Genomic DNA, 26,349 nt, shown 5'->3' with positions numbered 1-26,349 from the left:
CTAGTGAAGCTGGTAAATTTGCATAAATTTGAAAGGTACATTTTAGTGGTTTTCTGGGATTCCCTGAAATGAATTTTTATAGCAAGAGGCTTGGAGAAAGTACTTATTTCCTTCCTTGGCATGCTGCCATTTGGTTGTACTGTTCCCTGCTCCAAAGAACGGTGTGTCTTCTCTCTTCACATCTGACTTCTTCCTGAGCAGGTGACTCGAACCCCACCTGGCTCTGCTTCTTCCTCTCTGCCCATCTCTACCGTTTGTGCCCTCCTCTCTCATGGTCACTTCTCCAGCTCCTTCTCCTGTCTTCCCTGCTATCCTTTAACCAAGGTGTTTCTAGTTTCTCATTCCAAAAGACAGTTGTTGGCATTTCCGTGGTTTATATTTTAAACCCATTAATGAGGTGACCTTTTTCCCCATTCCCCTCCATGTTTTTAGAGACCTCTGAGGCTCCAGGCTGTCTGTTGGTAGAGAAATTTCTCATTCTGGCCTCATTTTCCTCCTCACTGAAAGCCACAAAAATCCTTGAGAAGGTGGATGTGCCTAATGGGGAGCCCAGAGCAAAACCAACCAATCAGTTCTGCTTTCTATTTATGGGATGAGTAAGGACACTCAAGAGTCCCAGCAGGCCTTTTGCTGGGTCAGCTGGACTGCCATGAAGTTGTTGAAGCAGCCAGAGTAAACAGAGGCCAGGTTCTTGTGGGTCCACCTCCTACAGCACTGCCCTTAGGAGTGGGCCAGATCCCCAGCTCCCACACATGCCAGTGTATGACTTGACCCAGGCGACTGGCCAGTCTAAGCCTCAGGTTCCCTATCTGCAAAATGGGTACTGGACCAGGAGACGCAGCAGTGTGGTGACTGTGAGGTTTAAACAAGCACGAGGCAGCCACCATGACAGGCTTCTCCCGAGATCAGGCAAGGTTGAGGGGGAGAATTCCAAAATGAGGTCAAAGTCAGAGCTAGGAGAAATTATTTGTGAGCCCTGGAAGGAAGCCCAAGGAGGCTTCTCCTGGGTCCTGTGGTCAGCACAGGAGCTGAGCTGCACAAGGAGGCCAGCCCCTTTCTCTGCGGGCCTAGGAGGGCAGCTGGTACACATCTCCTAGCTGGCCCAAGGGAGCCACCACACCTTCGGCTGCTTTTCCTACCCGTCCTGCCAGAGCCCCTCCTCTCTCCCACCCCACGCCACGCTGTCCCTTCCCTGCTGGCACCGCCCCCGGGAGACTCTGTCAAGCCCTCCCACATTTGCTGTGTACCCAGCAGCCACGCACTGCCTTCCACAGGGCGGAGTTGGACACGAGGGTGGCCTCCCGCACATGCGCACACGCAGCGAGTCGGTTTGCTGCGAGAGCACTACGGTGGCACTCCGGGTCCCCTGCTCTCCTCCAGCCCTCTGCTTTACATGCATCCTATGGTTTGTTTGCCTTCTTGGTATTAATGAAACATCCGTCTCCCTACAAACAGTCCCTCCCTGATGAGACAGCTCAGATCCTCTTGCCGGGTTTCATCGGAAATGTTCCCCGGTACTAATTTAACAGGGAAAACAAGGAGCCAGCACACAGTGGCATAGGACTGTAATCCAGCGACGTGGGAGGCTGAGGCAGGAGGATCACAAGTTCAAAGCCAGTCTGGACAACTTAACAAGACCCTGTCTCTAAAAAGACCTGGGGACATAGCTCAGAGGTACAGAATTTGCCTGGATTCCATCCCCAGTACTGCAGCAATAACGACGAAAAGAGAAAACATGGGACTATTTGATTTTGTCACTGATAGTATCTGTCTCCTTTGTCCTCACCCACGCCCTCATCTCTGCTAGGCCTTGGTGAATGACCTCCTCAGGGTCACTGTGGTGGTTTTGTAGGTGCTTAAGCCAAGGACCAACAATCCATCTAGAGAGTCTGGGGCTGCAGCGCAACGCATGGTAACAGAAGAAGAGATTGGAATAGCCCATTTCACACGACCAGGGATGGAGCTACTTGTGGAATGGGCAACCATAACATGCAGAGCTAAAGTTGACTGAGTTCTTACCATGGTGCCAAACTCTGGGTTAAGGCACGTTTCTAACACTTGCATCAACTCATTTAACCAGCCCAACGTCCTGTGAAATAAATCCCATAATATCTATGACATGGTCTAACACAGACAGGGAGTCCGGCCACAAGACCAGTGAGTGATAAAGCCAGGGCCGAGTTATGCATCCCGGTTTCAGAGCCTCCCTTCTTACCCACCACCATATGAGCTCCAAGGGAGAAGACCTTGGATGTCTGTTGGTCCAGGGTCCCTCCCAGGACAGGGGCAGAGCTGACAACCTCTAGCATGCCTCCCTCTAAGCCATTACCCCAAGTCTGTGCAGTGCTCCTCCTTCCTCCCTCCCTCCCCGCCTTACTTCCCAGATGATGTCTGTGCTTTGTGCCAGAGTGTGTGAGGAGCGGTGCTCCTCAGCTTTTTATCACTACAGCAAATACCTGAAATCATCACCTTATAGGAAAATGCTTATTTGGGCTCACAAATTTGGAGATTTGGGTCCATAATCTGTTGCCTTCTTCCTCTGTACCTGTGGCAGCACATTGTGGCAGGACAGTGGGACAGAGCAAAACCATTCACCTCATGCCTGAGGAGGGAAAAAGGGAAAAATAAATGGAGGTTAGGGTCCCACAGTCCCCTCCAAGAGCATGCCACCAATGACATGAAGACCTCCCACTTGTCCCCACCTCTCAAAGAGCCTCCCAAATGCTGCTGACCACATTTTTAACACCTGGACCTTAGGAAGAAATTCCAGACCTAGCCTACAACAGACACCACATCCTTAAAAACCCTATTTGTATCCTGTTCTAAATGGAGAGAGAAGAGAATGAAAAGACACCAAATTAATGAAATCACATATATGTAATTAACACATCTACAGGATTGCCAGATAAAATACAGGATGTCCCATTAAATGTGAATTTCGGATCAACATACTTACACTAAAAATACTTTAGTTTTTCTGAGGTACATATTTAACTGGGCATCCTATATTTTTATGTGCTCAATCTGCCAACCCTACACATATCCCAATTCTACTACTTACTAGCCATGTGACATTGAGTCAATAACTTTACTTTGTGCCTCCGTTTCCTCACTTCAAAGATGCCCATAATAAATGTATCTTCCTTTTATAGGGTTATTGTGAAGCTTAAATGACATTTGCATTGTACCCCCAAGGAGTGTTTTCCCTATAACCCCTAAATCAATGTTAGCACTTATTCATATTGTTATTTTCTTACAACTTTTCAAAGTAATGTGTTAAGTGGTGGGAGAAATGCAAAGCAGTGACAAGACAACACCCTGAAACTATAGGGAACCTAAAGCAAGTCCACAAGCAGATGGCATACAGATGAGGTGAGGGGAAGGGGAACAAGCAAGGTGCTCAGGGGGCAGGAGGGCGTTTACTTCACATTCAGTGGAATCTGGCCAGGACCCCTCAAGGAACTCACTGGCTAGTGGAGCCAGCAGATGGAGAGAGCACCAATTGGCACAGGTACCCAAGGAGGTGATGGCACCAATGCCCCACGTACTGGTGGAGGTGCCCTCATGGTGTCATGGCTGGAGAGGGGGAAAGGCAGGGGCTGGGATCAACAGGAGATTTCCTGCAAGAGGTGACAATAACTGGGTTTTAAAGAATGGCCAAGAGTTAACAAGACAATAATAGCCCTTGCACTGATTGAGAAGACAATGGCATTCCGATGAAGGTTTGGAGCAAGGACACTCAGCAGAGGGGACTTCACAAGGAGGGCAAGCTCCTTGAGAAAGGTGAACTGTCCAGGTCAGCTAAACATGGAGAAAATAGCTAGAGAAGTAAGTCCTCATTGCAGGAATCTTGACCACCCTCTGACCAGGAATGAGTTTTTATGCTGAAGCAGCAAGAGCCATTGAACATTGTGATCACAGAGAGTATGCTTCCAGAACCGTGCCTGGCCATAATGGAGGTAGGCTGGTTTGGAGTGGAATGGAGAAAGAGTAGACAGTGTGGGCCCAGTTGTGAGAGTCCTACAGGAGCTCAGAGCTTTGGGCAGTCATACAGGACTGAGAGTATCAATTAGCTTTGACTAACTGAAAAAGTGCAGTATCTTTTTCTCCCCCATTGAAAGCCTCCTGGATGATACCCCTAAAACAAAAGACTGCTTTTAAAAAGAAAAGTATAACAGCTAGGGCATGATATTTGTACCCCCAATGCTTGAAGAGGGCCCAACACATAGTAAGTGCTCAGTACAAATTTTCCTAGTGATTATTCAGCCTGAATGATCCACCCTTGAAATGAGTGCCTTCTCCCTCGTGTGCTGACATCTTGCATTTCAAAACTTTGGCCATTAGGTGGCACATTTGTGTAAATGAGGAAACGGATTTTGGGATTCCTCATGACCCAGAGCCTGAGATTTGGGCAGAACCACCAAAGTGAGCAATGAGTGGATATGAACTGCTAAAATCTGCATTCATTCCTTTAGCAGACATTATGAAAGCACCAACCATGAGCGAGGATCATGCTTCCTGTAGCAACAGAAATTCAGATTGGGGAAGGGCAGGGAGGAGTGTGGGTCTGAATGCCCAGAGGCATAGACTGTCCCCAGGAACTGTAGGATCAAGATGAAGGTTGCTGGAAAGGGTTGGCAGGGAAGGTTGCTGAGGTGCAGGGACTGGTTTGTGAGCTTCTCTGACTCTAGCAGAATATATTATCGGGTTAAACAAACCTGAATCTAAATTCCAACTACACCACTTACAGCTATATGATGTTAGCTAAGTAATTTGCTCTGTTAAGACTCAGTTTCCTATTCCTTGAAATAGAGGGGGTTTTTTGTTTGTTTGTTTGTTTGGGTTTTGATTTGGTTTGGTTTTTGCAGTATTGGGAGATTAAACTCAGGGGCGCTCTACCACTGAACTACATCCCAGTTCATTTTATTTATTTTTTTTATTTTGAGACAGGGTCTCTCTAAATTGCCCAGGCTGCCCTTGAACTTGTGATCCTCCTGCCTCAGCCTCCCAAGCCACTGGGATTACTGTGCCTGGGTAAAATGGAAATCTTTAGAAATCCTCTGTCAAGGGATATTGAAAATAGACCAAGAGGTCCTTAGCACAGTGTCTTTCACATAACTCCTAAATATTATTCTTCTTAAAAATTAAACATAGTAACCAAGATGTGTGTAGCCCTTTGCAAAATCCTTGTCATATTCTTTATATCTTAAAGATGATTGAATCTGCTTAATAATCCTGCTGGATAAGCATTTTTTATCCCATTCTCAGATAAGAGAATTAAAGTTATGAGATTATATCACCTGTCCACAATCATTTGACTGGTAAAGTGATGGACTCCTGCCTAGTTAAGCCCAGCAAACATCATGCTGCCCCTGCATCCTGTGTGGCTGGTGCTCTACCAGGCGATGGGGATCAATGGATGAGGTCATGGCCTAAGGGAGAGATAGCACATGCAGATATTTCCATGAGACATGTTAGATATTGGGATGGGAACATGCCCGGGATGTCATGGGATAGAGTCAGAAGTCACCTGGTATCACTGGGAGATTCAGGAAATACTTCTTGGAGAGGGTGACCTCTTAGCTATGTCTTAAAGGCTGAGTAAGGGCCACCCAGGAGAAGAGGGGAAGAAGAAAGCCAGCATTTCAAGCTAAAGAAATGGCATTTGAAGAGGACCTATTCTGAAATAAGGACCTCTGACTTCAAAGCCAGTATGCAAGGAGTCTGTGTCTCTTCTCCAAGTTGAAAGCCAGATAGGACCAGAGCTAGCAGGAAGCCAATGAAGGAACCAGGGCAGTCATCAGTGCTCTCCTTGTCCAGTGAGCTTCTCCTAGAGTTCATCAGTTTGAAATTCCTCCTAGAACCGCCTTAGAGCAGTGCTCCTCAAACTCGAATATGCACACAAATTTTCTGGGATCTTTTTTCAAAAACGGAATCTGACCAGGGCAGGGTGAAGCACACATGTAATCCCAGTGACTAGGGAGGCCAAGGCAGGAGGATCGCAAGTTGGAGGTCAGCTTCAGTAACTTTGCAAGACCCTCTCACAAAAATAAAATTAGGAAGGCGCAGGGGTGTAGCTCAGTGGTAGACTGCTAGTCTAGCATGTGTGAGACCCTGGTTTCAATCCCAATACCAGGGGGAAAAATGCAAATTCTGACTTGGGAATTCCAAGGTGGAACACAGGGAACATGCTTTCGAATGAGCTCCCAGAGGACACCTATGCCCCACACAGGTGCATCCAGGCACCAGCTTTGAGTTATCAAGGTCTCACTATCAGCTCAGAGAGGGCAGTGCATGTGCTGTTACAATTTGTAATATGGAAGGGGCCCCTGAAAGAAAATGGAAACAGCAATTTTGAGATGAAGAGAGGCAGGGCAGAAAGGAATTCTGGTTGGGGTGGAAGCTGGGGACATTGGAACAAAGAAGATTCTCAGAGTGTGAGAATTGAGCCCAGAGGCCTTCTCCCATCTCTAGTCAACAATGGGACTCCTAATACAGGCTCAGCCACCTAACCACCCCTTTCCCAGAGCCTCTGGGGCCTGGGGCTGAACCCCAAAAGCAAAGAAATACAAACCACCAGCCATAAATCTTCTCACTCAGCCAAGTATCTGATCTGTCACCATGCTTAGCCCACTGACCTCCCTCTAGCCTGTGATCCAGGCAAATCAGACTGGGGTTCCTCTCCTTCCAAGAAGGCTGGTGCTGCTGAGAACCAACCCCAGTCCCAGCACCAAGCACTCCCCAGCCCTGGCTTCCCTCTCTCCAGAAAGGCCCTAGTGCCAAGCCAGATAGTTCCACAGAGCTGTCTCAGTCAAGCCTAGGAAGTGCCTCCTCTTTATCCACTACTTCCCCAACACTCATTCATCCCACCCCCATGTGTCCTCTACACACACACATACACACACACACACGCACACACACACAGTATAAAAAGTACTTACCTCAGAAGCTAACATCTGTGCCCCCTTCCTGCTGAGGATTTTTTATTTATTTGAAAAATAAATATATTGAAAATATTTATTGAGCCCCTACTAAGTGCCACGTACTCATCTAGGCACAGCAATGCCACAATGACCAAAACAGACAAGGTCTTTGTTCTCCTCTCTACTAAGAGGTCACAGGTAATAAATAAAGCCAGTAATGGGAGAGATGAAGTGGGGTGATATAATGAAGAGATATCAAGGGGCTGTAGCTTAGGGTGGTCAAGGAGGTCCTCTCTGAGGAGGTGACATTGAAGATGCATCCTGATCATAGGAAGAAGCCAGCAGGACAAAGGCAGAAAAGAGCATGACAGACAGACAGAGAGCCAGGGCAACGCCCTGGGCAAAGGAGGAGATTGAGTGTTCAGCAGACAGAACAGCTGATGGGGCCAGGACCTGGGAATTGAGAAGCAGGTGGAACAAACTGATGTGCTGGGGGCAGCGAGGATCGTGGATATGGATTCTTGCAGGCAGCATCAAGAAGTTCAAGTGCAGTGGGGAGCCCTGGAAGCAGAGTAGGGTCCTACTAGATTCTGGTTTTGAATAGGCCATTCTGCACATGCTTTGTGGAGAATGCGCTGTTAGTTGTTGGAGCCCCAGCCCTGCTCTACAAAGGGCTAAGCATCATAAATTTCCCCACTGTGCTGTCTGAAGGCAGGAGGATGACCGAGCTGACCTCTTGCTCCCCTGTCAGCACCGCTGATTCAAGCCACAACTGTGCCCCAGAGGGGACTTCTGTGGGAATGCAACATCTGGGCTGTCAGAGCATCTGAGGAATTTCTGGAAACCCAGGCAGGGCCCACTTGAGTGACCAGGTGGACTCTGGGGAAACCTGTGGTGTTGTCCACAGAGAGTCTTCCCAGGCTGCTTGGCCAAGGTTGGCCAACAGGTCAACGAGCTTGACCCTTGTGTAGTCACTGGGCACAGAGGCCGTGAGTGGGCAGCAATTCCAGAATGGAGCAGAGGCCTCTGACCCCAGCCTTCTGTCTGGCCTCTGTCTTGTCCTATGGAAAGGACCCCCTCACCACATGCTGATGCCCCAGGTCTTCATGGAGCACTCCTTAGAGCTACAGGGCTGGGCGGTCGTTTCAGACAATTTTAGCAACAGAATCTTGTTCAGGTAGAAAGGAAGTGAGAACCTGAGTTCACAAAACAGATGAAAACTTGACCTCCCTACTTGGAGCCAGGATGCACCTCCCAAGACCACTTCATCCTTCTTCGACCTCACTCACCAGCAACTTTGGGACAGCCCCTTGTGCTCTCTGGCCTCAGTTTCCATCTCTGTCAGTGAAGAGCTGAGCTGTGTGGTGTCTCCTCACCCCACCCTTCCACAGGGACCCCCTCGTGCTTGGCAACAGAGCTCATAAGAAAGCCTTCAGGAGCTCCCTGCACACACAGAGAGAGAGAGACAGATGGCCCACATTGCCCACCACAGCAGGTATCAGGGAGAGGAAGAGCAGGGATGGGACCCTCAGCTACTGCCCAAATCCTAGATGACAAGACAGTAAAATGCAAAGAGCCACCACCTCTATTATGGCGGAATCTTCTCTGGAATGGTTTATTCCTTTCCTAAGTAGTGCCCCAGGAACTAGGTGGGTGCTGTAGTCTCCTCATGCCAGCCCGTCTGAGGCAGGGTGTGGCCTCCCTCAGGGCCAGTGTCCAGCTCTGGCACACACTCTGCCTGAGATAAGATCAGGTCTCCCCCAGGCCTCCGTCCCCCAACAGTTAATGCAATTTTTCTTCCTGACTGACAATAGGCACAACACCAAAACAGTCAACTATTTTTATCTCCGGATTAATCACAAAAAGGCTAACGCTTCCACCTTCCTTGTGATTAAAAATTAGGAGACCAAACGCTATAGTGGTTCAGGATAATAACCAATCCTGGGAGGGGGATGTATGAATAATGCATCTCCAGGCTCGGGCTGCTCCACAACTTCCTCCCCTCCCAGCTGTCCCAGCCCTGGGCCCCAGTCTGAATGGAGAGGTAATGAGTTGCCCCCGCCCCCCATCTGAGCTACAGCTGCCAAGAGCGACTGTTGATTTCTATTCAGCCGGCTGGTCCCTAAACATCCTCCTTCCTCACCCATCCCCACCCCCACCTGCCCCAGCCCCTACCCACACCCTCCTACCCCCATCTGGTGTGCAGCGAGGCGAAGGCCAATCAATAATGCATGGCTACATGAATAACCAGCATGATAACCACTTATTTGGGAAGATGTAATCAGGACCCATTCTGAGGGTGGATGTTTGTGTGTGTGAATGTGTGTGTGTTCGCCTGAGAACTCCCACAACAGCCCCCACTCCCTTCTCCCCTCATCCGCACTCCCTCTAATCCAATATCCCTGAAAGACAACACTAGAGAAGCAAGAAGAAATGGCTGAGGCCTCACTGTTGGGTTTGGGGGGAAGACCCCTCCCTCAAGCCTTTACACCTTGATCGGAGTAGTATAGTTCTATGCACCTGAGCAAAAAGCCCAGAGAAGATTGGTTCTCAAACAAGGTCACATATGGGGATCATGGGGACCCACACCTGTAATCCCAGCAGCTTAGGAGGCTGAGTCAGGAGGATCCCAAGTTCAAAGCCAGACTCAGCAACTTAGCAAGGCACTAAGCAACTCAGTGAGACCCTTTTACTAATTAAAATATCAAAAAGGACTGGGGATGTGGCTAAGTGGCTCAATTCCCAATAACTGCCTCCCCCACCAAAAAAAAAAAAAAAAAAAAAAAAAGTCCTAATGCTCAGGGTCCACCTGCAGAGACTGGGATCTAGTTGATCAGAGTGCAGCCTGGCAGCAGGATTTTTGGATAGTCTAACAGGCAGCCAAGCCTTTGAACCCATCTCAGACCCAAAAGATGTCGATGCTGGAGAGAACTTCCCACGTCCTCTGTTGAACCTTCACATTTTATACTTAAAGAAAACTAACACAGGGAGGAGCCAGCCTTCCTGACATCTTCCTGAAATCCATATCCCTTGGTTCATCACTGGGGAGGCTGAGGAGACGAGGCTGGGCCAGTTCATTCTGTTCCAGAAGCTCCAAGTGGCTCTTCCCTGGCCCCCAGCAGCTCAGGTGTGACTCTTCCTTGAGGGTGTCCAGTGGAGGCAGGGTGCTGCCATCACAGATAGAAAGGGCAGTGGCCCTGGCCTTGTGCAGGATGAGGGCTGGATTCTTCTCCAAGTCCCAGCTCTCCCTGCCGGAAGGACCCACCCCATCGCAGGCAGATGAAGTCCTTCTGCTGGGCAGCTAGTCCACAGCCATTGATGGAAAGCCCTCATTAGCCTCCTGGCTGCTCGGCGGCCACGCCCACACCAAGGAGTCCTTGGGGGCTAATGAGAGGTTTGGGGTGGGCGAACATGGGCTGTGTCCTGCCCAAACCCGCCTGCTTCCTCTGAACCTGGCAGCTCCAGGCTCCCCTGGGGAGGTCTGGCTTAGAACCCAGGCCAGGCAGCGCTGGACTAGGCTGACTTTCTTCCCGGGCCAGGATCCCTGCAGTCCTGGGCTGGCAGCCAGGGGATCAGTGGTCCCGTCTTGGGAGCCCTTGGGGGTTGGTTTCCTCAAGAAGTGGCACTGCTGGGTTGTTAATGCCAGGTCAGTCCTCTTCCAAGGCCGGGCAGGGAGCGGGTGAACAACCAGCCTAAAGGTTTGATGCTTTGGATACTGATCTGGCCCCATGTGGAGCCCTCCCAGAGGTTTTAGAGAAGCCAGAGTAGACGAAAAGAAGGACCAATAGCTGGTGGCTGGCAGGGAGATGCCCCCAGAAGACACGGCAGGTGGGCAAACTCTGGGAGCCACCCTGAGGACTGATGCTGGAAAACACAGTCCCCCATGGAGAACTCCCAGACCCACAGCCACAAGCACAGACTCTCTCAGACTCCAGGTGGAAGGACGGCCTTCCTCTAACAACTGAACAGGAAGATCCTTTGTGCCAGGTCCCCAAGCCCCAGTCATCCACTTACCCCTTCATTCACTGAGCACACACACACAGCTCACACCTCTATTGTGTCAGGGGAGACCCTGAGCCCCTCCTACACTCCAGAGCCAACTGACCCAGTCCTCCAAGTGGAAGGGAGACAGGTTCCTCAAGAAACAGTGGCTTTAGGTGGTCTCCAATGAGCCCTCCCCTTTCTGTGTCTTGTCCAGGGAGAAACAGAGTCCTGAGACCCTCAGTGTGTCCATGAGCACAGTGAAGGAGGCTCTGTGTCTTTAGACAAGTCACTTGACTTCTCTGGGCCTCTTCTCTAAATGATAAAATGGTCCACCATCAAAACTGCTCATCCTATAGCCCACAATGATCATGAGACCAAAGGTGTGACTCACCAGAGTTAGCAAATGTCAGTTGAGCACAGGGACTCTTCACAGTGGGGCACTGCAGTGCTCTTCTTCTCCTGGCATTCTGGATCCCTTGGTGGGGACCTCCAGTCTCCAATCATGCTACCAACCCAGTCACCAATCATGAACAGTGGAAAATTCAGGGCAGGAGAGACTCATTCTGACCCTGGGGATGCTCAGCCAATGCCAGGGTTGCATAGTGCCTTGGAGAGCTGCCCCCACCCTGAAGCATTACCTTGTCACCTGTCCCTTGCTAGGGAAGGGACCAGCCTGAACTCCAGGGGTACGGGCATAGCTTCCAGCCCTGGCTCTGCCAGGTATTGGCATTTGCTGTGTGATCTTGACCAAGTCGCTTAATCCTGCTGAGCCTTGGTTCCTGGATCTGTGTAATTGGGATAATAGTGTTTGCTTTGAAAGACTGTTGTGAAGACTAAATCAGAGACAGGTGGGATAGCACTCTGGTTTTAAAAAAAAAAAGTTAAAAAGAAAGAAACCATAGATATGTCTGGGCCACACCATTCTGCTTCCAAATCTAAAAGACTAAGGAGGACACCTGCCACGTCCCTTCATGTGCTCATCATGGACCAGACGATAAACTGACATGTCCTCTGCAGATATGCATGTGTCAGGAACGACTGCTGTTGGTGCAGCTATTGTCATAATCCATGGGATTTTGTTGATGATTTGGTTAATCATTGTTTCTCATCTTCCCCACAGGACTCACCCAGCCAGCTACCCCGAGGGAAGGAGGAAGGGGCTGCCCCCAGCCTAACTTCTCTGCTCCTCTTTCCACAGTGCCACCTGATGACCCCGTGATCCTAGGGGGGCCTGTGATCAGCCTGCGGGCAGGGGACCCCCTCAACCTCACCTGCCATGCAGACAACGCCAAGCCTGCCGCCTCCATCATCTGGCTGCGAAAGGGAGAAGTCATCAACGGGGCCACCTACTCCAAGGTGAGCCAGGGCGGGGAAGGACAGGGAGGGCTCAGAGGCAGAGAGGACAGCTCTCCCTGTCTCTCTGCAGCTAGCTCGCACTCGCTCTCTCTCTTGCTCTCTCTCTCTCTCTCTCTCTCCCTCCTTATCTCTCTCTGCATGTTTTCTGTCTTACTCTGCTTCTTTCTCTCTCTCACGCCATGTCCCCCCCACCCCACCCCACCCCCACCTCCCGGCCACTAGTCTGTCTCTCTGTCTCTCTCTCTCTTTCCTAAAGCAATTGTTGGACAAGGTGAAAACCCTACAATAGGGTATGGTCAGAAGAGGAGACTCATGGACAGAAGTGACCAGGGTCTAGGGCTGCCAGGCTGGCCTTGCAAAGCCCATAGGTTTAATTCCTACCCCTAAGGGATGACTTAGGAAGGGGGACCTTTCAGAAGTGGCTAGGTCACAACAGTGGGGTCCTTTTGAATACGATTGGTGCCCTCACAAGAGGCCCAAGGGGTACCTCTTGTCCTTTCCACCATGTGAGGTCAGAGTGAGAAAACTACCATACAGGAACCAGATGTCTGGCCCTCTCCCTACTCTGAATTACCTTTGTCTTAGACTTCCCAGCCTACAGAACTGTCAGAAATAAGATTCTGTGGTTTACAAGTCACCTAGTTTATGGTATTCAGCTACAGTAGCCTAAATGGACTCAGAAAAAAAAAATGCCTAATTTAATTTCAATTTCAGAAAAACAATAAGTAAAATTTTAGTTATAATTATGTCCCAAATAAGTATTGCATGGAATGTATTAATGACTGATGATTATGCTGAAAAATAATGCACTGTTTATCTGAAATTCAAATTTAACTGGGCATCCTAGACAACTGGGCATCCTAGACTCGGGTTTGGCTGATCTGCATATCAAAGGAAGTTGTTAGTGAGTTAGCTAATCCTAGGGCCCCAAACTGTCAAAACATTGTCACACATGGCAGGATCATATCCCTATCCCAGAGCTGCCAGGTAAAGAGGTTCTGCCCTGTCCAAGATTCCTGACTCAGGAGCTATTTTTAAAAACCAGTGGGAGCTAGTTTTTATAAAGTACTCAAGATTTGATTTTGTTTGGGTATCAAGTGTAGCCCAGACCCACTGAAGTTATTCAAGTTGTCCAAACCTAAACCTGCTCTGCTGCCTGCCTAACCCTGCCCCACCCATTCCTTCCCACACAAGCGAAGACCAGGCTCAGCTCCCCTCCCTCCCTCCGCCCCTGAATGACCCTGCTTCTTCCCCCATGTGACCCTACCTGGCATGTTGTGGCATGACATGCCCCCTCCTCTGGGGAACTGTGAGTAATAAACTTTCTATTCAATGGCAGTGACCTCCTCTTCTGTTGACCTCACTATACCTGAATAAATACAAAATCCTAAGTACTTTTCAAACAGCCCCAACCAAACTTCCCTCCAGGAGACTGCATAGATTCTCTTATAGGCATAATATACATGGAATCTTTCGGATGAAGGGACCTTAAAGGATGGGGATCTAAGCTTTTCTTTCTAGGGACAGAAAATTGCAAGGAATTATGTCCTCTTCTCAACTGTCCAATGGCCAGCATCAGGATGAAGCCACAGTCTCCTGACACTCAGGCCTGTCTCTTTCCTGGGTTCTTCCCCGATACCCTCCAACAGATGGGCAGCTACCCCACAAGCCCACCCAAAAGTTGTGTCAGGGTCCATGGCCTCTGAAGCTCTCAGAACCCCAGTGCTCTCCTCCACAGCCTCAGAGAGTGGGGAGGTGCTCGGCTTGCTCCCCAGCCCCAGCCCACCCCTGGCTCCTCTTCATGGATCCTGGAAAGAGAAGAAAGGCTTTTGCCATCAGCAGAGGATATGAGGCAAGGCTGTCCCTCCTCTGAGAATGTGTCCTTCCCATCCAAAACTGACTACCCTGCCAAAGGTTCATGCCAGGGCTGCTGATCAAAGCTTGGCTGCCACTCAGAGCCGGCAGCCAGATCCTAGGACCAATGCCTTCTCCCGGGCACAAGTCCATAGGGGAAAGCTGCCTCTTGGGAGATAAATCCTCTGTTCGCATCCTGGGCTGGAGCCACCCTATTATATTATGAAATACAGAAATATGACACGGGGAATAGATCATCCAGAGAAGGAGGGGGTGGGTTAGAGGGGGTGTTCCTTCCAGTGTGGGTGCCGGTTCAGTCCCTCCCTGAGGCTGGGCCAGCCTGGCCCTCCCAGGGTTTGTGTCCTGCACAATCTCTTCATGTGGTCATGAAGCCCAGCCCCAGCCCACCTCTGTGCAGAATCCCAGGAAGGGAATGGCAGCAGGTGGCCACAGAAAGCCGCAGGAGGCAACAGGGCCAGGTTCACTCCCTGCACTGCAACCTCAGGAAACTCACTCCCTGGGCTCCAGTTCCTCATCTACAAAATGAAGGGTTGGATCAGACACCCTGGAAAGGTGCTCCAGTTCTGGCAAGCTGCAGATCTATAACTTAGAGCAAGCTGAGAGAGGCAGAGAGTACAGCAGGGGTCATGTGGTGTGGGCTTTAGGGACTATCAGAGTGCCCTCCCACTCTTCCCCTGCAACACCTGGCTCTCTTCCCTCCCAGAGCCTTCCAGACTTCAAGGTCCATTATCATAGGCCAAACACTATGTCTGATTTCCAAAGGCAGAGCAGCTCCAGAGGAGGGGCTGGGGGATCAAAGGATGAGAGAGAGAGAGGAGAGAGAGGAGGGAGAGGAGAGAGAGAGAGAGAGAGAGAGAGAGAGAGAGAGAGAGAGAGAGAGAGACAAGTACACACAAAGAAAGCAGGCTCAAAGGTCCACAGAAAAGATCCCTCAGGGCAGCTGGCAGCTCTCCAGTCTGAAGCCCTTAGCTTTATTGCATGGGCCATTGTAAAGCCTGGGGGCACAGGAGCTGGGTGGTCTGAACTTGAATCCAGGCTCTGTCACCTTCTATCCTCCCTGTGCCTCAGTGTCCTTGTCTGTACCATAGATGCAACAACACCACCCATCCCATGTCAAAGAATGGTTTTAAGGATTGAACAAGAATCACCTGGCAGAGTAAGTTAGCATTAAGCCCAGCTTGTGAGACTATCACCTGTCCTTCACTGGATTCTCACAGGCCCTGGGATCCACCTGGACACCTGCATTCCCTAGATGCTGTGTCAGTGTCAGAGTGTCAGAGTACAGCGGGCCACAGGGTCCTACAAACCCAGTTTCAAACCTGAGCTCCATCACATATTAAGCTTTCTGCCTCAGTTTCTTCAACTGAAAATGGAATGATATTAATCACAAACACATGTTAATGTTGCCGAGGGATTTGAAATATGCATTGAGAAGACCTTGTAAAGAGCATGGCAAGGAGTAAGGGCTCTATAAATATTTGTATTATTATGGGCTCCCTTTCCCCAGAGCCTGCATGCCCCAACCTCAGCTCCCCAGCTCCAGAGATCAGACAATTGTAAAAATCATAGCTATCATACTGGCTTCGTTTTCATAAAAACCGGTCCTGGTTTCAAAGTCCCCAGATTGCTAGTCAATTCTGCTCTTCCACCATGTGACCAGCAGAGGAAGGAAGGGCCTCATCCCTGCAGGACACTAAGCCCTTTCCCAGGAGGAGGCCTGGGAAAAGAAGGTCCTCTGGCCCTTTAACCAACCCAGGCTGGTGGATGCTTCTCCTGTGTGGTCTGGGGATGGGACAGGCTACATGTCTGGGCAGTGGCTTTGGCACCCTCCATGTCTCTTCCAAGACACCTAGTCCCAGGCATGTGGGACAGCCAGGCTCCTTCCTTTTTCCTCCTGCTTCTCAGGGCCTGATATGAGAATGGAGGTCACATGACCTTCATGTGGAAAGCCAGCAAATCCACAATCCTAGAGGAAGAACAGACGATGGAAAAGGAAGGAAGAGAATGGGCTAAGTCCAGAGGGAAACCTCCCCCATTCCCTGGGAGTTAGCTTCCCGCCCTACCTGCTATTATCCAGGTAGAGGACTAGGCCTTGACCCTGGTGTAAGGACCAGCCAGGCTGGAGAGCCACTTGACCTGAGGTACCATCTTCCAGTGCTACCTCTGTTTCCTCCAGCTTCAAGCCTCCTGCTTGTCCCCAGAGGCCACTCGCCCGCCCACCACTGGCCTCCATTGGCCCCAAGCTTAAGCTGCTCAGAAAAAGGGTGAAGACTCGCAGCCCCCAGGCCTCTCACTCTCCATTAAGCAACCCTCGCCATCTGTCACCCCATCACCCTGTTTCCCATCTGTCCAGCTTAAGGCCTAGAGCCTCTAGCACACCTGAGTCATGTGGCAGCCACTTGTCCTAGCCTCTTCTGTGAAGAGCATCCCTTCTGGCTCTAGGGCACAAGGCTGGATGCAGGGTCTGGGGCAAATGGCCCTGTGCAGTGCTATACCTTACCCATACATACAGTCCAAGTGACAATGGGCCCACATGGATCCCCAAGCAGCCATAACCAGGGAAAGCAGAGGGTGATTAAAAAAAAAAAAAAAAAAGGGACACAGCAGGTGGGGGAGGTGAGTGGGGAGGGAGAATAGAGGAGGCCCTGTTGCCAGGCAATCAGGGCTGCTCAGGGCCTCTCCAGGCAGTTTGCATATCAATGAGCAGCCCAGATTTAGTACCAGGGTTGGGACACCCACACACTGCATTTCCTCCAGGCTGCCCATATCTGAGGGCTCAGCCTGCTCTCCACTGCCCACTGGGAGGCCTGGTGGCTTTGGAAGGAGCAAAGCAGCCACTGCCACCCACACTAGGCAACTGCCCCAAGGGTATTAATCTGCCCCCACAGTCCAGCCTCCCAGATCACTACTGGGAAACCAGAGAGATAAATGTCTCCTGGGTGACCTCAGGGATCAGTGGGAGGGTGGGTGCACAGGTACATGTAGGCAGACAGGTGAAGGACAGAAACCCAGCCCTGAAGAAATATACCCTGGCATGCTCATTTCTGGGCACATGATATATGTTCTGCATGGTGTGTATGCTGCACATGCGCCAGCCAGGGTCCATATTTATGCATGCACATGGACCCCCCAGGAATTGCCATCACAGTCACATGAATCAGCCAGGGCAGCTAGGAGGCTGGAGACTGGCAGCACATTAGCACCCATGGAGCTGGAGGGAGGTCTTGGAGGGAAGCCGTGGCCCCAGAAGCTGGTGACTTGCAATTAATAATTCGCCCCCACCCCCGGGTGATTTGCATGCTAGTGGAGGTTTCTGAAGTCCAAGGTGGGGGGCTCAGTGTCTGAGGTGTATCCCCAGAGCAAGTTTAGTGAGGGGAAGAGACTAAGGAGGGGGAGGCGAGGGGCACAGGGCTAGAAGGGGCGGGAGAGTGGGCTGTGAGGAGAATCAGCAAATGATAGAATGTTCCACCTGGAAGATACCTTCAAGGCCACCAAGTCCCAAGGCTTCATTTGCATATGAGAAAAGTGCCAATCAGGGGAGATTTATAAAAGAGAAATGAAGCAAAAGAAAAGAAAGAAGACAGGAGAGGTGAAAAGATCAAGAAGAAAAGAGGCAAGGAGAAAACCCGGGTACAGATCGGGTAGCCCTGGGGCTCGCCTTCTCCTTGCCTTCTCCTTTGTTTAATGAACACATCTCCCTTTTTCTCTAATTAGGTGAAACAAACAACTTGAACCAGAATTTGTATTTCCCAGAAAGCACACGCCAGGACACAGTAAATATGTCATTAATCATCATTCCCAGGCAGAGGAGCAGCTGGGCTGGAGAGGAGGGAAAGCAGTCAGAGGACCTAATTAGAGCCCAGCCTCCCTGCCCCCTCCCACTGGCACCCACACACAGGCTCCCTGTCACCACGCCCAGAGTCCAGCAACTGGAGGTGGGGGTCCCCAGGCAGAGTCAAAGTTATATAAATATCCCTTGTTAGCACCTCAGAAGAAAGGAGGTGAGAAGAACAATGCAGTTCCCTCCTCCGCTCCTCCCCTCACCCCACCCCCAGGTCTTATTCTCATCCAGGAAATTGTTCTTATTATCACTTAGCTATTTATAGTCACAGTGAGGTTTGCTGAACAGCCCCAAGCCAGCCTGGTGCTGTGGTGCTGGCTCTAGCTGGGGGATAAATTATATGCCCTCCAGACATTTTTTGGACCTCAGTCAAGCACCCTGGCTCAGAGGCCGACCTGAAGACTCTGGCCCTGTGGGCTATTTGGCCTGATCCCTTTGTCTGCTAGGACTGGCCACATCCTTCTCCTCTGGTCCCTGTGCCCAGGACCAGTGCCTCCCAGTAAAGAAAGTGCTGAGTCCTCAGGCCACCAAGGCCTGGCTGGTGTGCAGTATAGGAGAAAGTCCAGAGCTACTGCCCTGTGGCTCTCCCTAGAATGTCATAGTCTGGCTTGGCCCAAAGCAGGATGTGTTGTTTTGTTGTTGTTGCTTTTGTTGTTGTTGTTGTTGTTTAATTTTGAAATCAGGGTCTCAATAGGTTAACCCAGGCTGGCCTCAAATTTGAGATCCTCCTGCCTCAGCCTCCCAAGTTGTTGGGATTGCAGGAATGCACCACTATACCCAGTGATGCATTGATCTAGGCTGAGGCTCAGGCTAGGTTCTCCTTGTCCCAGAAGTCACAAGCTTTGCCCCGTGTTGAGAAGGATCACCCCAAGCTGAGACTAGATTCCAGCAGCCCACAGATTTCTGCTAGTTACCTCAGTAGCCATTCTCCTCCAGAGTACTGAATCAGTAATTGTTTCCACCTGCAAGGCCCAAGTTATAGGAACTGACCTCTGGCATCTCAGGAGGCTGGATGGGGTCACTCATTCTGAAATACCAGTCTACACTCTGCCCAGTAAGTTCCTCTTGCTCAGTTTTCTCTTGCAAAATAAAGATAATGCTCTTGAGAATGAGAAGCAACCCCATTGTTATTTCTTGGGAGGTTTTGAGGAAGTAGAGTCATCTATTCCCTGGCCCCAACTGGGGCAAAGCACGGCTGCTTCCAGTACCTCTTCCAAAGTGAAGTCCCTCCCAGGGTGAGACAGAAAGTCTTCAAAAGATGAACAGACTCCAGTTTCTACCCTCCCACCCAGACACCCTCCCCAGCATGTGACTCCCTTAATGGGCCCCAAACTGATGGGGAGGTAGCTAGAAAGGGGAACAGGGGAGGGCAGAAGGTAGCAGCCCTGATGAGAGAACTAGGGACAGAATGGCATTTTGATCCAGTAGGAAACAGCAATGGCCCCAGAAGAGTGGGGACCAATGGCTTTAGGACTTGTCTTGGTTTCCAAGAGCTTCCATAACAAAGCACCACACTCTGGTGCTTAAAACAGCAGTGCTTTGTTCTCTCACAGCTGTGGAGGCCAACAAGTCAGAAATCTGAGGTGGCAGCAGGCTGTCCTGCCTTTCAAGTATCTAGAGAAGAAGGCTGTCTGTCTCATCCAGCCCTGGCGGCTCCTCTTACATGTGGCAGCATCATTCCGATCTCTGCCTCTGTCTTCACATGGTTGCCTCTGATTCTGTGTCATCTGCTCCTCTCAAAAGGACAGTCATTGGATTTAGGGAGGACCCTCCCTAAACCCAGGAGGATCTCATCTCCAAACCTTAGAGATTAATAAGTACTTAACTAATCTGCAAAGCCCTATTTCCACATGGGATCGTGTAAGTTTCTGGGTAGACATGAATTTGGGGATACAGTTCAGCCCACTGCATGACCCTAGTCTTTATGTCACTACCAACATAAAGTATGAGTTTAGTCAAGTCCTGTCTCCTCTGTTAATTTCACCTGTTTCCTCCCCAGTCAGATGGAAAATAATGATATCTGTCCTGCTATGATTTGGTGGAGGCTCTAATGAGATAGGGAAGGGAAATGGTTTGAAAAGACAAAAGGGAAATAATTAAAAGTGGATGTGCATTGATTCTGCCTACATCCCTACCCTGCTCTGTCCTTGCCTCCATGCCCCCAGTCGCATCCCCTTCTGCAGACCGCAACCTTTCAGGGGCCACAAGCAGCCGCCCATTGCAAACTACCTCCTTGCTTTTCGCACAGACCTAAGACTCACCCTGACACCAGAGGCAAAATAGATGTCAGTTCATTTCTACATAAAACCTACTTGAAGCCTGATTTCCATTAGCCCCAGCCTGATTTCTTTTGTGCTTTTAGCTTACAAGTCCAGGCCGATTTTCATGCATGATAATAATATTTCTAGTTGCTTTTTCCTTCCACACCCCAGCACTCATGCCAGGGAACCAAGAGTAACCTCACCCCCAGCTCTGCAGAGAGACTGAAACCCTGGTCTCCTGAGCTGACCTACACACCCACACACTCCATCACTGCTCTCTCTTCTCTCTGAGCTGGGCCCTGAGCCACCCAGGCCAACACAGCCCAGTGACATGGGGCCTTCTGTCCCTTTTCCCCCTCCTCTTCCAGACCCTGCTTCGTGATGGCAAGCGTGAGAGCATCGTCAGCACCCTCTTCATCTCCCCTGGTGATGTAGAGAATGGACAGAGTATCGTGTGCCGTGCCACCAACAAAGCCATCCCTGGGGGGAAGGAGACTTCAGTCACCATCGACATCCAGCGTGAGTACTGACCAGCCCCACCTGGCCTGGCCAGGCCCGGGATGGGAAATATCTTGTACCCCTGCCCACAGCTGGGGCCATCTGAAGGCAGAGGATGGGCCAGACAGCTCTGTGGATTGGCCAGTTTGTGTGAATGGGCACAAAGGACTATCTTGTTCTTATTGTCATGTGAAGCACAGATGAGAGTCCTCTGCAGAGGGCATCTTCGAGTCACTTTCACATTATATATCCACGTCAACAAACTGTCAGCAGCTGGCCCCACTGGCCTGCTGGAAAGGGAGCCAAGGCCAAGATGCTGGGAGCTGACAGGCACTCAGGGTCCAGAATGGGTCATAGCCATGTGCCCTGGAGAGGGTCTACAGAGCCGCTCTCATGCAAGGGTTGGTCAAGGGGATAAGAGGAAGAGGAAGAAGGATGGGTGTTCATTCAGCTCATGCTTTACATGCATTGTCTCCTTTAGTCCTTACAACAGCACTTGGAGGAAATATGATTGTGGTCCCTAACTGGGGAGAGTGAGGCATCAAAAGGTTGGTTAATTTTCCCAAGGCCACAGAGGGGGACAGGCACCTGAGCTTTCCAGAGCCCACCCTGATAGCCCAAATTCTATACTCTGAGTCAGCCTTCAGCAGGTATGGCTATTACCGTTGATATCAACAATCACATGCTGTTAAGATCCACCGGCATCACATCCCAAAAGCCACCTAAAGGAGACCCCTAAATGTCCCCTAAAAAATCCCCCTAAAGTGCCTGTAAGCCCCGGGAGCTCGACAAGGCCTTTCTCACAGGATCAGTATAGGGTAGGTTTAAAGTATCATCCCTCAAAGGTGGACTTCTCCCCTCTCAGATCCCTCCCTGCCATGGAACATAATGCCACTACATGCTGGTGACCTAGCCATAGTTGGTCATAGACTCTGAGTGACATGGCTGGAGTTGTAGGGTGGCATTCATGGTCTCCTCAGCACTTCACTCATTTTTGAAGAAATGCTTTACAACACTTCCTAACAGCCCTGACTTGTCTAAGGGTTCTTGACTCTGAGCATCATGTGGCTCCCCAGGGATGTGGAGTCCACAAGAGCTGTGCCTTAGGATTTCTAGAGCCTATCTTGGCATCCAGAGAGCAGAAGTTCCTCCCTCACTGCCAGCATCCTGACCCCATTTAGATTCCAGAGAGAGAAAGAAATGGTTATAAACATCAGGAAGGTCCCAATGCCTGGAGAGAATGGTGGAGTTCTTGGGAAGGCTTATCTTCACTATCTTGCCAGCAACTAAAAATCCCCTTGACCCCACAATGCACACCCCAGGGCTACTTCTTCCAGTTACTCTTCATTAATGAGAGTAGAGAGCAGCAGAGCTCTTGCTGAGCCTAAGGCAGGAAGCTAGAGGGAGGTGCCTAGAGCACAAAATTTAAGAAGGCCTCCCTTGATGGTGTAAGTACAGAGTGGGTCCTGAGAGGGAGGGCCTCCTTCAATTTTGCACCTGAGGTTCCTCCATTTCTTGGCCCTAGTCCTGCCCTGGCTCTCAACACCACCTGCTTCTGTCCCAGTGAACTGGGGTTTGGAGCACAGGCCCAGCTCTGAGAGGAGGCAAGATGCTCTTGGGCTGGACAGTGTGACAGCCAGAACAGCTCCACCACTCCCGAGCTTGGCAGGCCTGAGCTTGTCAATCTTCACATCCCACCCCCAACTCGGGTTTCTTGTCTGATCTGACCAATGATGTCTCTAGGATTGACCATGAAGAAGAGCTCGCTCTCTCTAGACAAAAGCCAGATCTGGGGGAGGCACAAGGTATCCAAGCCCCCGAATATCTGTGGCCACTTCATGGAGCCCCTGATCTCCTTCCCCCAATCCTGGGCAGGAGACCTATACCAGCTACAGAATCCCATACAAAACCGACAACCTAGCTGACTCTCCCAGGACAGCAGCCAGGACCCTGGCAGGGAAGGGTGGCAGTAGCAGTGTTTCTGCTCCAGGCCACTCTCCATCACCCAGAAGAACCTCTCCCAGCAACAAGAGAGTCATCATAGTAATAGCCCACCCGGCTATTCAAAGACATCCTCTAGATGCACTCCAGCAAGAAGATCAATTTACCAGGCTGCACATGCTCTGGGGTCTGTATCAAGATGTCAAGGGCCTCTCCAGGTCTCTGGGCCCTGCCTGACTTTGCTTCCAAGGACATCTCAACTGTATCAGGAGGGAGGCATCATGACTGAGGTCAGGCTCAGAACCCTGGTCTCCGGTTTCCTGGAAGGACCCATCCAAAGCAGCACAGGGTAGTCGTTAAGGCTTGGCATTCTTCCTGGTTTGAATACTGAATCTGCCACTTACTGAGTGACACTCACCTGGTTAGTTATTCACTGTGCCTCAGTTTTCCTATTCATACATGGCGGTAGTCAGACTTACCTCCTGAGGTTGCAGTGAGAATTTCATTAAATCACTTACGTCAGCCCCTAGCACCATGCCTAACTCATTAGGAGCATTGTAGCCAATGCATTAGGACAAACAGCCACAGGTACATGGCAGCCACTCCCCAGGGAGCCCCCCCCCCCCAGCCCTAGACAGGCCTTTATCCATTTGCCCCTGGACTCCATCTCCCATAACCAGAAGGTGTTTATAAGTGCCTGCCAAGCAAAAGCACAGCCTCTCCCTCAGCTCCCTCCGCCTCCTCCTTCCTCCTCCATTGATTCATTTGTTCATTCTGTAAGCGTCCGACTGTTTGCCGTGGACACCGTGGGCTGGATCAGAGCCGCCTGTGCAAACCTGCTCATTTTCTCAGTCAACCAAGAAGCATCCAGACTCAGCAAAAGCACATTTGTTGTTTGTTTCCCTTGGTCTTTATATGTTACCCAACGGAAGACAAAGCCCCCAGATTGAGTAATGGGAGAGAAAGCTTAACACTCCCAAAGCCTCGCCACATCTGGACTCCATGTCCAGCTGCCAAGTTTCAAATGGATGTGCTATAAAATCACTGAGTCATGAAGTTTCTCTTTCCCGCCCCCTCCTCCGTGTAATACTTTCCCTGAAAACACACACATACCCACATACACACACGCACGCAGGTTGATGATAGAAACACTAACAGACTCTCAGCTGTAACATCTGTTCAATGTGATCTCAGTTCCACTAGCTACATCAAAGCTGCCCTCCTGCAAGTTATGCAGCCGACATCACAAGTGGGATTAAAATCATGTTTAATAGTTGGATATGACATAAACTATTTATACTTCGGGAGCTTGGCAGACTCCTGGAAATTCATATCCTGCACATCCAGAGGAGACGGGAGAGGAATGGAGAAGGCATCTCTGAGTCTGGAGTGGAGGTGTGCAGGTAAAACTGATGTGTGTGTGTGGAGCCCTCCTGGGACTGCTCTCCTGAGGCTCTTCAGGACAGGCTGGGGACTAAACATATTGCAGAAAGGAAGGGAGAAAACAGAAGAGAGGCCTCCACGGGCTAAACTGATAATGGCAGGTGTGTGGTGGAGCATCAGGCAGAAAGAAGGGTCCTCCAATAGGTGGGCTCCATTCCCCTGCCTCCCAAGAACCCAACACTTTGTAAAGGACACTTAGCTAAGGGATGGGCCTTCTATCCCTCAAATTTCTCCCCTAATTCTATGGTGGGTTCCTAGATTCTATTGAAATGACACCTTCACTTCCTCAAACAAAAGCTGGTTTCACAGTATTGGGATTCATCATGTGAGGACACGGGCCAGCTGCATATTGGGTCCAAATGACAATCACCAAACCCCTATGCCTCCAGACATGCTTCTCCACAGCAAGGTGCAACCTCCCCTCTGGGTCTCCACAGGTGATCAGCTTAGCCACCAGCCCTGCATGGAAAGAGGGTCAGCTGCCTGATTCAGCCTTGCTCTCGAAGCTGGTAGGCAGCAGCTGGGGAGAGGATGTAGGATTGTCTAGGTGGGTGGGCGAGGGTCCTGGGAGGTAGAAGGAGAGTTCTCATGGCTATTCCTTGCCAGATACATCTTTGTGACCATTTGCATTATTGGTTGAAATAGCCACCTGTGTTAGTTAGCTTTCCACCACTAAAAGAAATACCTGGGATAATCAACTTATAAAAAGGAAACGTTGATTTTGTATCAGAGTTTTGGAGGTTCCAGTCCACGGTTTATTGACCCTGTTGTTTTGGGTATGTGGCAAGGTAGCATATCATGGCAGGAGAGTATGGTGGAGCAAGATGGCTCACCTCATAACCAGGAAGCGAAAGAGAGAAAGAGGAAGAGACCAGGATCCCACAGCATTCCCCACCCCCGCCAAAAGCACATGCTCAATGATTGAAATACCTCCCACTAGGGCCCGCCTCTCAAGGTTTCCACCACCTCCCAACAGTGCCTTGTAATTGCCCACAAAAAAGGTAGCAGACCAGCTGCTCCTGCACCAGATGCTTCCCAGTTATGTAGTTCCCATCCTGAACTAGGAGATATTATGAGAATAGGCTTCCAACATAGGTAACTACCCACTGCTCAGATCATGGAGTTCTTTCCCCAGCATCTGCAGATCCTAACAAGTCCAGTGGACACCTCACAGGCCAACGTCTATGTTCCCACACTGGCAGTGAAACATGGCACTAGCATGCATGGGGGTCAGTAGTCCTGACCTCACCTCCAGCCTTATTCCGCAGCTACAGGGTCTCAGAACCTCACCTGCCTCAACTAGGTGCCCACACCCAGTGGCCACAGTCTTTTTCCCTGTGCCTCTTTTCACAGGGAATCAGAGTGATCAGTATTTTTCTTGATGGCCTCTACAGAACTGGCTTCCTTACTTCTTTTTCTGGGCTGAAACCCCTAGCAAACCCTCATGACCTTTCACAATTTGCTTTGCGTGCTGGTGGGGAGCAGCCCAGGGTGCTGGCTAGCACGTGGGAACTGAAGTGCCCTTTAAGTCAGCCTAAAGTTGAAAGCCAGCCTGGCCTCCAGGCCGTGACAAGGGAGAGGGTCGAGCACTGGATCATGGCCTCCTCTCCCCTGGGGTGCAGATGACGCGGGGGCAGAGTCTGGAGCTATGGGATCCCAGCAGCAGGGTGACCCAGTCGAGAGCAGATGCCCCTGAGCAGGGCAGGGCCAGGCTGACATGAGGCCATTTGTGGGCTGGTCTCCACCTCTCTTCCTCTCTGCTGAAGACCCCTCAAACTCTATTCCCATTTTTCCACCTCTCAAGTCTGTTTTTCCCTCTCCCTTTTCTCTATTTCTTGTTATTTTGTTTGGAGTTTCTCCTAACACCCTGTCATTTTCTGTCTCCGCCTGCTGGGTCTCCCTTTGTCTTTTCTGCTTTCAGTGTGAAATTTTCCTGTGATTATGCATCGCTGCAAATATGTCTGTCTGTCTCTGCCCATCTCTCTGCTTCTCTAGGTTTCTGTCTCCTTTTTTTACTCTTCTGCATTTCTCAATCCGTGTCTGTCAGTCTGTTGGTCCACCCATGTCTCTGTCTCTCTCCCTCATCTTTGTACCCATCCCTCTCTTTCCTCTCCCTCATCTCTGTACCTATCTCTCTTCCTCTCTCATCCCTCCTCTCTGTTTCTGTCTGTCTGTCCCTCTCTGTAGTCTCTCCCAGGTCTCTGTTACCCTCTGTGTCTCTGTCTCT

At 50.4% G+C, this 26,349-nt stretch overlaps 1 protein-coding gene across 1 annotated transcript in view; it reads left to right on the top strand.

Annotated features, from left to right (window-relative positions):
• Kirrel3 (kirre like nephrin family adhesion molecule 3) overlaps positions 1-26,349 on the top strand; it is a 547,920-nt gene that overhangs the window by 494,555 nt on the left and 27,016 nt on the right. The window contains exons 5-6 of the mRNA XM_027945488.2: positions 12,106-12,263; positions 20,609-20,759. Coding sequence (XP_027801289.1) covers positions 12,106-12,263; positions 20,609-20,759 — 309 coding nt within the window. The remainder of the gene's footprint in view (positions 1-12,105; positions 12,264-20,608; positions 20,760-26,349) is intronic.

This window comes from Marmota flaviventris, chromosome 9, assembly GCF_047511675.1.
Source record: "Marmota flaviventris isolate mMarFla1 chromosome 9, mMarFla1.hap1, whole genome shotgun sequence".
Classification (NCBI taxonomy): Eukaryota; Metazoa; Chordata; class Mammalia; order Rodentia; family Sciuridae; genus Marmota; species Marmota flaviventris.
The sequence above is the reverse complement of the archived record's forward strand: the minus strand, read 5'-3'. Positions and strand labels throughout refer to the sequence as shown.